Source organism: Emiliania huxleyi (assembly GCF_000372725.1).
Source record: "Emiliania huxleyi CCMP1516 unplaced genomic scaffold EMIHUscaffold_43, whole genome shotgun sequence".
Taxonomy (NCBI): domain Eukaryota; phylum Haptophyta; order Isochrysidales; family Noelaerhabdaceae; genus Emiliania; species Emiliania huxleyi.
The window spans coordinates 169809-183997 of record NW_005198751.1 but is presented as its reverse complement, the minus strand read 5'-3'; the positions used below and the strand labels follow the sequence as shown (position 1 = coordinate 183997).

General features: G+C 64.2%; 4 protein-coding genes across 4 annotated transcripts in view; all 4 read left to right on the top strand.

Moving 5' to 3' along the window:
- Window positions 1-345: 345 nt before the first annotated feature.
- Window positions 346-2677, top strand: EMIHUDRAFT_355975 (hypothetical protein). The gene is made up of 2 exons (XM_005769141.1): window positions 346-1426; window positions 1503-2677. Exon 2 carries the CDS (start codon window positions 1608-1610, stop codon window positions 2451-2453), a length of 846 nt encoding a protein of 281 aa, XP_005769198.1. The 5' UTR covers window positions 346-1426; window positions 1503-1607; the 3' UTR covers window positions 2454-2677.
- A 1139-nt stretch (window positions 2678-3816) lies between these two features.
- Window positions 3817-7292, top strand: EMIHUDRAFT_102732 (parkin-co-regulated protein; the record flags this gene model as incomplete). The annotated part of the gene is made up of 10 exons (XM_005769140.1): window positions 3817-4012; window positions 5308-5327; window positions 5541-5716; window positions 5923-5975; window positions 6047-6049; window positions 6217-6332; window positions 6466-6586; window positions 6731-6855; window positions 6996-7152; window positions 7228-7292. The coding sequence occupies 10 exons, from the start codon at window positions 3817-3819 to the stop codon at window positions 7290-7292; spliced, it is 1032 nt and encodes a 343-aa protein (XP_005769197.1).
- Window positions 7293-8861: 1569 nt separating this feature from the next.
- EMIHUDRAFT_210292 (hypothetical protein) lies at window positions 8862-9449 on the top strand (the record flags this gene model as incomplete). The annotated part of the gene is made up of 1 exon (XM_005769139.1): window positions 8862-9449. The coding sequence occupies one exon, from the start codon at window positions 8862-8864 to the stop codon at window positions 9447-9449; it is 588 nt and encodes a 195-aa protein (XP_005769196.1).
- Window positions 9450-13217: 3768 nt separating this feature from the next.
- EMIHUDRAFT_102730 (hypothetical protein) overlaps window positions 13218-14189 on the top strand; it is a gene marked incomplete at both ends in the record, with an annotated part of 3312 nt that continues 2340 nt past the window's right edge. The window contains one exon of the mRNA XM_005769138.1: window positions 13218-14122. Coding sequence (XP_005769195.1) covers window positions 13218-14122 — 905 coding nt within the window. The remainder of the gene's footprint in view (window positions 14123-14189) is intronic.

Sequence of the window (14189 nt, the reverse complement as noted above, 5' to 3'; positions counted from 1 at the left end):
TCTCTCTGTTGTGCGAGGCGTGAACCGCGCCATTCGCTCTTCACCTGGCAACCCTGTCTGCACGTCTCGCGCGCGCGTGAACAGGGCTCCAGGCCCCAAATTACGTGTGAGTGTTAGAGTTGTTTGGTATTGCTAAAAATCTCTCTCTGTTTGTTTGCGGTTTGTCTCGGTACGACACTCAACAATCTCTCCTCTCTCTCGACACTGCTTCGGCAGCGTGCACCTCGATCCTCTACCGTGTTTGTTATGACCCCCCCCCAATGAACACACCAGCGAGGGAGGGCGAGACGATCGAGGGGTCACATGCACAAAAAAAGACAGGAAACCGAGCAGATGTACAAGGCACGCCCTTGCTTGTCAGGAACGACCAGTGTCTGTGCCCGGGCCTTTTGCCATGCCTCTTTGGAAGAACCTCTCGATGCCATCGCTCTGGGCTGGGCAGGTCAAGGCGAAGGAAGAGCGTCCCGGCATGGCCCGGACCAGCTCAGAGTTGAGCGCCTCGGCCACCGTTTCGAGCCGCTCGACCAGCGGCAGCGCCAAGCGGAGCGCGTGCGTCGCCATCAAAAAGAAACCGGCCGACTGGAATGCGCCCCCGGTGATCAGCGGGGCGGCATACAGCGACCTCGAGCGACTTGTTCGGCAGCTTCACGAGAGGGATCTGCCAGAGACTTCCGCCGTGGGGGGCGTATCTCGCAAGGCCTCTGGCGACTCGTCCACCTCGACCGACCTCTCCGGCTCTGACTCGAGCCTCTCCGCCAGCCTCGCCACCTCCTTTTCCGAGCGCCCCTCTCCGGGCCCCTTTGCTGCAGAGAGCGCAAACCAAAACTCTGGGCCGACGGTCATCATCTCGGTGACCGCCGGCGCGAGCCTGCCCGAGGCGAGGGCCGAGGTGGACTCGCTCCAGGAGCTGCTCCCTGGCCCCGTCTCAGTGCACGAGAACCCGGCGGCGGGCGACCTGTCCGCAGTCCTGCGCGGCGTGAGGCACCTGCACATGGCCAGCCACATGCGCAAGGGCTGCGCCACTTTCGTGCGCGGCGCGCGGCCCGAGGTCGTCACCTTCGAGCCGGTCGTCCTCGCCGCGCCGGCCTGCCTCGAGCGCGCAGTCCTCAACGCGTGCCACTCCGCCTCGCTCGCAAAGTCGCTGCACGCGCGCGGCGGCGCGCGCATCTTTTGCTGGCGGAGCCGCGTCGAGGACGAGGCGGCGCGCATCTTCGGGGAGGCGGTCTGGCTCTCGCTTCTGCTCGGCCGCTCCGACCGCGACGCCTTCGAGGCCGGCCGCTTCGCCGTGACGGCCGACACCAAGCCGGTCGTGGCGCGCGACGGCGGGCCCGCCCGCTCGCAAAAGTTCACGCTGCGTGACCCGGACGAGTCCGAGGGCGGGGAGAGTTGCGTGGTGAGCAGTGGGATCCGGCTGGTCGCCGCCGGGGTGCCCTGAGCTGTAGCCGTGCTGTAGCCGAGCTATAGCCGAGATGTAGCTGAGCGTGTCATGATTGCGGCGATAGGTGCCCGAGCTGTACGACAGCACCCGCTTCCCCTTCTGCCTCTCCCTCGAGCTCCCCGCCCTCGCCTCGCCCGACGAGGACTCCGACAGCCTCGCGCGCGCAAAGATGCACCTGCGAGGCTACCTGCGGCGCAAGTGCGGCCTCTCCTCCTTCCGCGACTCTGACCTCGAGATCGACCGGCTGACGGCGGTGTGGCGCATCGTCCTCTTCGAGCGGGACGGCTTCGAGATCACGCGCGCCAACGGCGAGGCGCTCGCGGACGAGCTGCGCGGCCGGTACGGCGCGACGCACGCAGAGATCGAGCTCAAGGAGATCCGGAGGGGGTCGGTGCTCCTCACGCTGGTCGGGGAGCCGTCCGCCTTCGAGCGAGCGGCGAGCGACGCGGAGCTGTTCTCCCTGGGCGGGATGGGCCTCAAGGAGCCCGTGCAGCTCCTCTCGCTGCGCGCGCAGGTGTACGCGACCAAGGCGGTGCACGCAGCGCTGCTCGGGCCGGGCTGCGAAGGCGGCGGCGGCGGGCAGGCGGAGGCGGACTCGTCGGCGCCGCGGGAGGAGACGGAGGCGCGCGTCGTCGTGGCGCCCCTCCCGCCCGGCCTCGCCGACCTCGGCTACACGGAGCAGATGGAGGCCACAGAGGCGGCGTTCAGCGCCTGGGTGTGGCGGGGGGAGGAGGGGTACCCCGAGGCGGTCGTCCCGCGGGCGACGGTCGCGTCGACGTCGTCCGAGCCCCGCGGCTCGGCCGAGGCCCGCGTCTCGACCGAACGCGAATTGGCGCTCGAGCGACGGCAGGAGCGCAGCATCAAGAGGGAGCACAGCGCCAAGGCCTCCCGACCGCCGTCCGGCGGGGAGCAGTCCCTTTACATCCAGCCGCACCGATTGCCGGCGCCGGGCGAGGCGCTCGCGGAGTCACCGGCGACGGCGCCGCCGCCGTCCAAGGAGAAGGGACTTGCGTAGCGAGACGAGCTGAGATGATACCATACGTACTGACTGTGACTATGCACAGAGCATCTCTCATCGTCCCATGCAGTCTGGAGAGTTTGACCTCCGCCCTGACTACGTCTATCGGCTATCGCGCTTACCGGGCTCAGGCCGCGGGGGCGCTCACTATGTTGTCTATCGCGCACAGTGGCTCTACGTGAGGGTGCCCGCTTTTCTTCGTTTGCATGTCTATTACACACAACACAGTCACACCTGAGAGAGAGACCACATGCACCTCGGCTCGCTCCCGCGGGCGAGAGTCTTTACGTCAGATTCACAGTACTCAGAGAGATACGGCTCCTAGAGAGTAGAGCTAGAGCAACACAGGATCAGGAAGGTTCTAGAGGTACAGCTTTAGAGAGGCTGTATAGAGGGGAGACTGACTGGAATCTGGAAAAGGTGGGAGCAGATATGCGGCTCTCATAGCGCAGGGGTCCCCGTGGGGTGGGCGAGACGAGGGTCAGGCTGGGCGAAGCCGAAGACGGACTTGCCGTGAGCGCTCACACCGCCGGGTTGCGATGGAGGTATGGTAGGTTGGAGGCGTCAACGCCGCGCCTCGCGCTCAGTGGGGCCTGCGCGTTCTCCTTGACCGTCACTAGCCGGAGAGGTGGCAGCGCCTATATCTCACAAGTACAAGTACAAGTGCAGGCTAGAGCCCCCCCCCCCGTCCCCATGGGGACCGAGTGCTCGCACCTGCTGAGTCACGTCGCGTAGGGGTCGCGCGGACAGTGTGTCCTTAGCAGCGCCAGCGGTGTCCTTAGCAGCTCCAGCGGTCGCCGACTCCACGGCCGATGCGAGAGAGCGAACCTAGGGAGTGCCACAAATGGGACTGACACCGCCCGTAGGGCGATCCTGCAACTGACCGGGCGCACCGAATGCTTGGCTGCAAAGCCAGGGTTGCTCTCAAGCAGTGCTCTTGCAGCCTCCGTCGCGTCCGCCGAAAGTCGGCCGCAGTGTCGAGCATCCGCGCGCAGCAATCCGGCCACTCGCCAACGCGCCTCGAGACCGCCCCGTCGCTCGACAACGCTCCTCCCGGCAGCAGCTCCGGCGGCGGCCGCTCCCTCATTTGCAGCGGCGGCGCGTCGATCCTCTGCGGCGGAAGCCTCGGCGACTCGGCCGCGTCCTGCCGCGCCTGCGAAGAAAATTTTTCCGGGCCGCTCTTCTGGGCAGGTGTGCACCAAAAGTGTTCGGTAGACCAGCCTCTCGGTACACGCCACGGCCCCGGGCTAGGCCCGATGCGTCCGCTACCACGCTCTTAACATGCGCACCGTCCTGCTGCAGGTCGCCATCAAGGAGCCGTCCTCGTCGCGTACGTCGTGCTGCCGTCGCGTGTACCGAGATGCCTCGCAACAAAGGCCTCGGCCGAACGGGCAAGAAGCATAAGAAATCAGCCAACGACAACATCCACAGGCAGCCCAAGGCGACCACCGAGCCCACGGTCGCCACCGAGGCGCCGGAGCCGCCCGCCGCGCCCGACACCTCGCCGGAAATGGAGGTCGAGCCGGCAGCGCCCGACGCGCAGGCGCTCGCGACAGGTGCGGCTGATCGGCGACGTCGAGCGTGGTGCCCGACGGCTCAGGATCCTTCTACCATAAACCACTACCACGGCTGCCACCGTCGGCGCCTTCGCTCGAGCTCTCCGAGGCCGCGTTCTGACCTCGTGCCGCGGCTGTTGTCGCTACAGCAGCGACGAGGGCCGCGGCAAGGGGTGCAGCGGCGACGGGCGGGGGGGAGAGGCGCGGCCAGCTACCGGGTCGTTGCCCCCGCCCACCGCGCCGGGCCCCTGCACCCGGAGGCGGCTTGCGGCAGCCTTCCCGTGTCTCCGTGCGACCCGCTTGGGTAGCCGGCCATGTGTGGCCCGCTGCCGGAAAAAATCCGGGGTTTAGCTGGCGTATCTCGGGCCCACTTTAGAGCTAGGGCATGATCTTAGGTGTTCTGGATAGCCCACAAGGGTCTTCTTTGGCATGGTAGCGGTGGTTTTGCGCGAGGCGTTCATTCAAAAATCACCATTTCCCCCACTATGAACACGGGTCTCCGTCCGAGGGTTAGCTCCGCGCTCCGGGTTTCCCCTAGCAGCAGAACGCCTACCTATCGCCACCACCCTCTCGCCCAGGGATCTACAATGCTGTCTCAAGGTCCGACAGGTTCGGCACCGGGCACCGCCTCGGTATACAAAATGCGCCTGCGGGCGGACCCTTACAGATAGATCACAGATCACTTACTTACTTACTTACTTACTTACTCGGCGAGGACGCAAGCCCACACCAAACTCGGCCATTCCAACGGCCAGACCGCTCGCTTAAGGCTGATTGGCTAGACGAGCGGTCTACCCCCGACGGGGCGGCCTGGATCAACGGGGGATGACATCCTGCCTCCCGGCACGCCGGGAGGAGGTGGGTGCTCCGCCGCCGGACCCCCCCCTCCATCACCCTCGCCCAGGGATCTACAATGCTGTCTTAAGGTCCGACCTGTGGGCTCTGCCTGCGCTCGGCACCGGGCACCGCCTCGGTATACAAAATGCGCCTGCGGGCGGACCCTTACAGATCACAGATCACTTACGAGTACTGGTTGGTTGGTACCCGCCATCGACTTGGACCGTTATCAGACCGTTGTGTGTCCCCTCTTTGTCCGGCCCGGGCGGCCCGGGTGGCATGGATTTTTTTCTGATTTCAAATTGTAAAAATCGCAACAAACAAAAATTCTTCTGCATCACAATCGTTACACACACCGCCGCAGTCCAGCATCGGCGCGCGCACAGTGCTCTGACCATCCGCCCCACGCGAGCTGACTCACGACTCTGGCTGAGCACTCCTCTTCCCATCCCGCACAGGAGGCTGGGCGGCGGAGATGGTGTTTTCTGTCGCAAGCACGCTCGTCCAGGCACCAGCACGCGCAGAGCCTCGAGTCCCTTCTTACTCTGTAGCCAGCAGACCTAGGCCGTCGTCCTCTCAGCCCCTACATTTACTCCCTTCTTCTCTGGCCCACGCTCTGCTCTCTGCTGTGGATCCACGTGCTCCTGCGCTCGCTCTACCACGGCCGACCAGTCGTCGCCCTGCGCTGCAGGACGACTGGGCGAGCCAAAAGCTGTACCGGCGACCTGACGGCGGTTCAACGAGGCACGCCGAGTCGAACTCGTGCTTTGATCGCACTGACGACTGCGACGTCACGCGCCGCGCTGGCGGCCACGTCATCTCGAAGCCGACAGAGCCGCTGCCCGAGTACAATGCAGCGACGATGACGTGAGAGCCAGCTTATCTATCGGACGTATCGCGGGACGCTCCCTGCTTGCATCTCTCTCACCGCCCCTTTCTTATCGCTCGACCCTACCTTTCATATCGCTCGACCCTATTTGTCACCGCTGCCGCCTCTCCTTTGCTCCACCAGCGCCACCAAGCTCCGCCTCGCCAGCCAACGACTTCAGCTCGTCCTCTCTCCACATCACCAGGTACTCCTTCAAGTCGGACTTCACGGCCTCGGATCACCTCAAGGGCCACACCGGTGACGAAATCACGCCCCCCCCCCCCCTCCCCCCCTCCCCCCTCCCCCCCGCGCGTGACGCTCCACTCAAGGCGGTGACTACTGCGATCAGGAAATGGCGGCATGACCTCCTCCCTCTCCGTCTGCCGCAAGCCAGAGGATCGAGGGCAGCCGTCCCCACCCTCCTGCGGCGCCGAGTGGCTGTGGATAACCTTCATCTCTGAAACCGGATCACCGACACCAAATCTCATACGACTTGCAGGCGCTTTCAAGCAGAGGGAAAATCCACCAAACACCGAGTTCCGTCGCTTTTACGAGCGTGGCGACCTGCCCATTCAAGTCGAGCATCGCGGATGCCACAACCGCGTCGGATGGAAGGTGCGCGGGAGACCTCCGTGGCTTGCAAGGAGACCGCTCCGAAGCTGCTGCGGAGCGCGACACAACTCATCTCATCATGCGCAGCCTCTGCAGCGCTCGGGTGACGCTGGACGGATCGCCCTCCACTCCACAGGTTGACATCGAGAAGCTGGACTACCACCACTACCTGCCCATCTTCTTCGACGGGATGCGTGAGAAGGAGGAGCCGTACCGCTTCCTGTCGATTCAGGGCATCTTTGACCTCTTGGAGCACGGTGGCTCCAAGATCTTGCCGGCACCTACCCTCTTGCATGGCGGAGGCTCGCGCTCGCTCCGGCGGTCACCTCCGCGTCGTCGAATAGGTCATCCCGCAGCTGATCATCCCGATCAAGACCGCACTCAACACTCGCGACCGGCAGGTGCGCGCCTGTCAATGGGCAGAGGCGCAGAAACGCTTTTCATTGCACCCTGCTCCGTGCAGGTCATTTGCACCACCCTCAAGGTGCTGCAGCAGATGGTGGTGTCGGGCGAGATGATTGGCGAGGTGCCTGCGCTTGCCCACCTGCGCTGCCACGCCTTCTTTCCCTGGCTTTTCTTCCTCGCCCCCTTGACGCCCACGCGCAGCCCTTCACGGACAAACGCCGCTTTCGATGCAACCGACAATCCCTCCCCTGTTTTGGGCAGGCGCTGGTGCCGTACTACCGCCAGATCCTGCCCATCTTCAACCTGTTCAAGAGCGACAACAAGAACCTTGGCGACGGCATCGACTACGCTCAGATCAAGCGAAAGACGCTCGGAGACCTCATCACGGAGACGCTCGAGCTGTTTGAGCTGCATGGCGGTGCCAGCCGCCGCCAAGAAGGGCGTGGGCACAGGCGGAGCAAGCGACCAAGCTTACACGAGTGCATGCCTGTAGGCGAGGACGCCTTCATCAACATCAAGTACATGATTCCCACCTACGAGTCGTGCGTGCTGAATTGAGTCGCGCAAATGAGACGTTGAGACACGTGTCTAGGAGTGTTAGGGGAGGACGAGTGAATAGAGGCACGCCCACAGCCATCTCTCTGTGTAAGGCCTCTTACGCCTACATAAATAAATAAATAGAGCAGACAACCCCTGGTGGGATTTGGGCAACAACCCGACGGGCAGACCCCGCCCCGCTCGGAGCACGGAGGGCGTGCACCACCACCACTGTGACGTGTGACACACAGCACACACAGACATATAGCTAGGCACTGCACGGCTCCTCAGTATTTCTGGGAGTGCGTGCGTGTGTGTGTGCGTGCGTGCGTGCGTGCGTGCGTGCGTGCGTGTGCGTGTGCGTGTGTGTGTCGGTGTGTGTGTGTGTGTGTGTGTGCGTGTGTGTGTGTGTGTGTGTGCGTGTGTGTGTGTGTCGGTGTGTGTGTGTGTGTGTGTGTGTGTGTGTGTGTGTGTGTGTGCTCGCTCGCTCGCGCGCGCGCGGCGCGGTGCGCGATCGCGCGGGCGCTGCGCGAGCCGCCCTGCCCGCTGCGCTGCTAGGGTTGCGCCGCGGGAAGGGCTCGGCGGCCGCTTCTAGAGTTCGTCGTCGCTCCCCTCGTAGAACGAGGCTTCGTTGGCGCTTCCTTCGATTGGACGGACGAAATGATCGCGGAAAAGCGGGACCGCCATCGCGACATCGGGGGTTCACCATATATGCCGAGCCTGCTCGGCCTGCCATGTGCGCGCGCGCCTCGCCCGAGCGCAGCCACCTGCGGACCTGGCCAGCCTGTTCCTGGCTCGTGCCCAGCCTCTCCTTCCGCTGCCGCCGGCCTCGCAGTCCCGCCAGCCATCACGCTGCAGAGCCTGCGTAGACGCCACAGACGCCAATTCTGCAGCCCACAGCCCTGGCAACTGAGGGCGAGGGCCAGCAGTATACGACGACGACGGCATCTCACACCCCGCGCTGGCCAGCGCCATCAGCCCCTCACGGCCCGGCTCAGCCTTCCCTTCCCCACCCTCGCCTCCAGTGCCTCCAAATCAAGCCGTCGCACCTCTCTTCTTCAGCGAATGCAGCGGCAGCACCACGTCAGAGGCCGGGCCGACTGGCGGACCTGCATGCCCAGCCATGCCCCCCACTCCCCACCCGCTTGGATCGATCAGCTGACAGCTCCACCAGCTCCCACCACCGCGTGTCGTGTCATATGAAGCATGATAGATAGACATAGAAAGCATGAACCATCGAAAGGTCTGGTCTCCAAAAAGAGCTCTCGGCGCGCGTGCGCCCCTTTTGCGCAGCAAGCAACACCTTAAATTTCATGGCCCTCCAAATTCGGGTCGGAGCGCAGCGGAGTGGGACCCCGAGTTTGAAAAAGGCGACGGACGCGTCCTAGCCTCCAACAACGCCTCCCCGGCGCAGAGGGTCCCCCGGAGGGATGCTCAACCGCCCCACGCCACGCGCGCGACTTCTTTCTCGCGCTCGCCTCTGTCTGGTCTTGCAGCGCTCGCCTCGGCACGCTGCGATTTGGGTGTGTGGTGACAGGCCGGCCCAGAGGACAGCACACCTCCGCCGCAGCTCGTCGAGAGAGGTCGGCCATGGCCGCCCTCGTGCTCGCCGGCATGACGAGCTCTGGAAGCCTCGTGGCGCATGGCCTCCTCGATCGCTCGGTTTTCGCTGTGCGGCGCCTGACCGCCCTCGACTACTCGCCGCTGGTTAGCCTTGGCGGGCTCCGGCCAGGGCGAGATGTTGAGATCAAGCGTGTCGGGGCCTGGCGTGGCAGCGGTGCCTTCGCGCGGCGGCGGCTGCGCCGCGGAGAGCTTGTGGGATGGTACACGGGAGACCTGCTCCCGACGGAGGAGTTTGTGCAGCGCAGAGCGGCGGGCGACACGAGCGGCGACTACGCCATCGCGCTGTGCGAGAGCCACATTACAGACGCCGAGGACGCATCGCGCTCTTCGTGGCTTCGCTACATCAATCACTCCTGGAGGCGCGCGAATACCGCTTCCTTCTACGTGCCTCCGCGCAGTGGGCTCTCACCGGAACACGGCGCGACCATGTTCTGCACCAGCCGCGAGGTGAAGCCGGGCGAGGAGCTCCTGGTCGACTACGGGCGCGACTACTGGCTCGCTCGCTTCCCGCTGGGACCTCTGGACCCGAGGTGGTGGCGAGTAGAGTGTAGTTGATGCAGAAACACAAGGGTGAGTGGGGATGATCCACCACGCGCCCGCCGCTCATTCGCAGTAGTACATGTATGTGGCTCTTCTCACCTTTCATTTGCATTTCGTAAAGAAAGAAATAAAAATTTGGAGGGATAGCAGTGGCCCCAGTGGCCATTCCGTCCCTCGCGCGTTGCCACACACACACAAAAGAAATAAAACTCATACCCAAGGGAGGGATGGGAGGACGGCACGCCGCCACCACACAGGGATTTTAAGGAGAGGAGTGTGGTGCTAGCCGTCGCGCCCACCCTCGGGCGTCTACCACTTCCTATCTCTCTTCGCAGTTTCTCAACCAATTCTTCGGAGATAGCCGCGCAGCGGCTATGTAGGTTATCCAACAACGTGAGGAGAGGGGAACAGCAAGCATATCACGTAAACGCCGAAAGCGCGTCGCCGTCGGCTCGCAGCTTCTCGGGCTGCTTGCTCAACCCCATCGTCCGAGTCGTGCGCAATCTCGCGTGATGACATCTCGCCCTGATCCCACGCCAGTGGGGCAGGCGCATCATATCGTCGGCGATGGGCCTTTCGAGCCGACGTTCCGCCGCACCCAGACGTTCCGTCACAATGCCGCCGCATGCCGCCGCAATGTCGATTGCAATGCAGGCAGCGCAGGAACCGTACTGGTGCGGCAAGGAAGAGGCCGGCCCACATGGGCAGACCTCCACTGGGGCCACGTGCAAGACAGTATGCAACGTGACGCCCAGAGAGACAGCTCCCCAACCCGCCGCCGCCAAGGCATTGGGCCTCAGCTGGAGCTGTCCGAGGACGGATGACCGAGTCCTCCAGAGGCAAGCCAGAGGCATGCCAATAGCAAGCCAAAGGTAAGCTGCTGGCGTCCACAGTTGGCGACCTCAGTGTCGACCACAAGGGGCGAGATCACGACGTGGCGTCCCGACACAAGGGTGCCGACCGGGCGAGAACGCCAGGCGAGCCCCACAGTGGCGTCCATGGCGTGAGGCCAAGGCCGCGCCATGGCGTCCACACAGTCGGACGTCCACAATGTGTGACGACCCCATCGTGGCGAACACAAAGAGGCGACCGCTGTGGCGACCAGCGGTACGCCAAAGGGTGCTAGAGGCGTGTCTGGGTAAGCCGAGGCTTGACAGCCACCATCGAGGCCTTGTGGCCACCTGTGAGGCTTGTGAGCCATCTCGAGCGAGCCTACATGGGCGGTGGGCGCGAGGAGGTAATGGACCTCTGACGCATCACAGAGCTCGAGATGACAAGCGTGGCGGAGCTGAGCAGCAGAGCCTGTACAGGCGCCCGCCCTGTCAGCCCGCCCTGCCCTCGCCCCGCCCCCCCCGCCCGCCCGCCGGTGGCGGGCCCGTCCTGGCTGTTCCCTTGCAGGAATTGGCACTGGACGAGAGCTGGGGCGGCGTGAACGTGACATACCTGAGCTGGGCCGGCGTGAACCTAACAAGGTGCACCCAGTTACCGCTGAGCCGCGAGGCGAAGGCAACATGTTTTGGGGTGGGGGCAGGGTCGACCGGGCTCCCCACACCAGACATGGGTACCAAGGTGCACCGCATCCCCTGCTGCTCCGACATTTGTCGAGCTCAACGTCTCTACCTGTGGCGCGGACCGACGCAACTGCGGAGGTGTTAATCGCTGTCGCCAAACAGCCAGGCGGAGGGCAACCTCGTCAGGAGGCTAGAGATCTCCCTTCCACCGAAGGGAGGATCGCCCTGCCACAGCTTGCGAGACGTTCAATTTGAGCATTCGGGCCACATGCGATGGGATCGATGTGCGATTGGAGCAGCAACTACACGCCCGGGGCAGCTACGGCCGCCACCTCCTACCGGGCGGCGACCCCAATTTGTCGATGGGCCTTTATGAGACAACCTGGGACTCCACTCCGGCAGCCGGCGCGATGGGCCTGTTTGAGCGCCGACGCCGGGGTCGTGTGGCGATGTGCCTCGGGAGCTCCAGACGCAGCTCTCGGGGCACGCCAACCCAGGAGATTTAAAGGACCAATCAACAAATACAACCAACGATCAGCTGGAGAACTCGGACGCGATGGATAATCGGAGATAGCCGCGCAGCGGCTATGTAGGTTATCCAACAACGTGAGGAGAGGGGAACAGCAAGCATATCACGTAAACGCCGAAAGCGCGTCGCCGTCGGCTCGCAGCTTCTCGGGCTGCTTGCTCAACCCCATCGTCCGAGTCGTGCGCAATCTCGCGTGACCCACCCTCCTCTTCCCTTGCACGCGAGTGTTCTCTGATTGTATGTGTGGACAGGGAGTGTCCTGTCCTCGGGCCTGTTTGAGCGCCGACGCCGGGGTCGTGTGGCGATGTGCCTCGGGAGCTCCAGACGCAGCTCTCGGGGCACGCCAACCCAGGAGATTTAAAGGACCAATCAACAAATACAACCAACGATCAGCTGGAGAACTCGGACGCGATGGATAACGCAGCGTCCAGCGACCTTCATGCCACCTCTCGTTCTTCCCACTCTCGTCCTCGTTCTCTCTCGTACTCCTGCTGTTTCACCCTCTGACTCATCGCTCTCCTCGGCCTCATTCTGAGACGCCGCTGCCGTCTGCCTTGCTCTCGCTGCTTCTCTCGCCTCTCTGCGTAACTCCGCCCTCCTCGCGGCATAATTTGGCCCCTGGAGTTTATCGAGCTCCCCTCGCGCAAGGACCACATTTCTGACTCCCACTCCGATCATTTGCCTCCAAGTCATGTCGTTGCTCAGGTCCACTCTCTCTTCGAACACTTGTGCCTTCACGGATGATGTCGGCGCTGGGGTCCCCTTCGGGTGCATCGTGACAGCTGACGACGGGATTACCACTGGTGTTTCGTCCTCCTCGGAGTCGTCTTCCCCGGCTTCCTCTCGTTCGGCTCTACGTTCATTAACGTTCATCGTGGCTCACCCTCCATGCCGTGAACAGGCGCCCTATCCATCCTATGTTCTTCTCTCGCACGACACTGGGCACGGGACTGGGACAACAACTGTAACACTCTCTCTCTCGAGGTTCTCGAGGTGGATATCCTTTGGCCGCGTTGGGTAGCGAGGATTGGTGTGACGCGATCCACGCAGGCGTGTTTTCTGGCGGCCGACCGTCAGTGCACGGAGTTGCCCCTTCTCCGACTGCCCCGGCTAGTTCCCGAGTTTCGCGGGAGTGACCCCATGCGTCAAACCCGAGACCTAGCGCGGGTGGGTTGGAGGGAGCTCGCCACTCTCTCGGGACTGGCGCGCACTGGCACTAACACAGGTGCACCACGGGTAAAATTCGTCTCTCGCTCCTCTGCCCGTGCCTTGGTCTTGTCGTTGTTTCGCACCCATGTCTGTATGGCGATCGAGGCTGCCTTCCCCACTACCTGTAGTTCACGTAAACGCACAACCCCGGACCCGAAATCGCACAGAGTCACGCAACACGGGGTCCCAGGGAAGGCGAGCAAAAACCTTATCGCGCGCGCTAGACGCCGACTCGGAGGCCGCACCGGTCAGGCGCGCAGCCGGAGAGAGAGGGAGGCGCCTGTAGTTCACTCGTCACCTCTCCTGCAAGCTCCCCTCTCTTTCTTTCGGGTATGGAGTCCGTCAGTGCTGGCAGCGTGCAGGCAATCACGGGCGCTATTTTGTCGTACTCCTCTTTTCGGCGAGCGCTCCGAATCTAGACCCCAATGCCTAATAAATAAATAAATACAACGGACACGCCAAACGAGGGGTGACCCCAATGCCTTTACCAAGTAAACCGAACGCGCGAATTCTTCTCCCAGCCTGCCTGGCCCCATGTCGGACCAGAAGCCTTTGCGCTTTGGCCTCAAGCGACGCCAGCTGCGCACGCTCGCCCAGCGACAGCGAGACGCCGTCCGCCCGCGTCAGCCGTCGATCGCCACGGCGAACGGCGCGCTGTCGCATTCTTGGGAGGACGATGAGACACCCGACCGCGAGGAGGCGGCCGCGCGCGCAATGCTTCAGAGGTTGGAAGCGCGGCTGCGCGAATCCAGCTCGTCCACGAGCAAGCTCGCCTCGCCCTCCAACGGCGGCGGCACTAATGGGCGTCTCGCAGCCGCTGCGCCGCGCCGCGGAGAGTGCCTGCGGCTGACGCTGCTGCCGACGCATCTGCTCATCGAGGATGTCGACCTCGCGCTGCCGTACTCCGCGGAGACGAACCGCTTCCTGCGCTGCGTCGAGGCCGGTCGACTGCCGCTGCTGCAGCTGCGCTCGAACCCCGCCCTCTGGGCTCTCTGCGAGAAGCGCTTCATCGAGGGCTGCCTGCCGGTCGAAGTTTCGGACCGGCGGTCGCCAGAGGCAGAGGCGGAGGCTGCGGCGAGACGCGCCACCGGGGGAGGGGAGAGCGGCACGACGCTGGCGTGCCTCGTGCCGGATCGCGAGACCCTCCTCCAGGAGCTCGCGCTCCGCTCGGAATCCGCGGCGGCGGCGGGCGCGCCGTGGTCAGACGAGCTGCTGCTCGAGACCGAGGCGGCGCTGCTGCTCGCGACGGCGCCGCCTCCGTGTCTGCGTGCTGCCGAGCCGGGGCCCGCAGCCGCGGCGCCCCTCGGCGTCATCGGCCGGCTCGCCAACGCGCTCCAGTTCGACCGCCTCAAGCTGCACGCCTACCCGTGCCGCTTCCCGCCGACGGCAGCGGCGCCCTCGAGCTCGCGCGGGCCCTTCCGCCGCGCCGCCATCGCCGGGTGCCGTCCGCGCCCCCCGGAGCAGACGCGGCGGCTGAAAGCGGCGGCGGCTCCCTTTGCGCCGCTG

What these genes read in the sequence shown, in the direction of transcription:
- EMIHUDRAFT_355975 (XM_005769141.1), top strand. Translation starts at nt 1,608, where the DNA reads ATGCACCTGCGAGGCTACCTGCGGCGCAAGTGCGGCCTCTCCTCCTTC.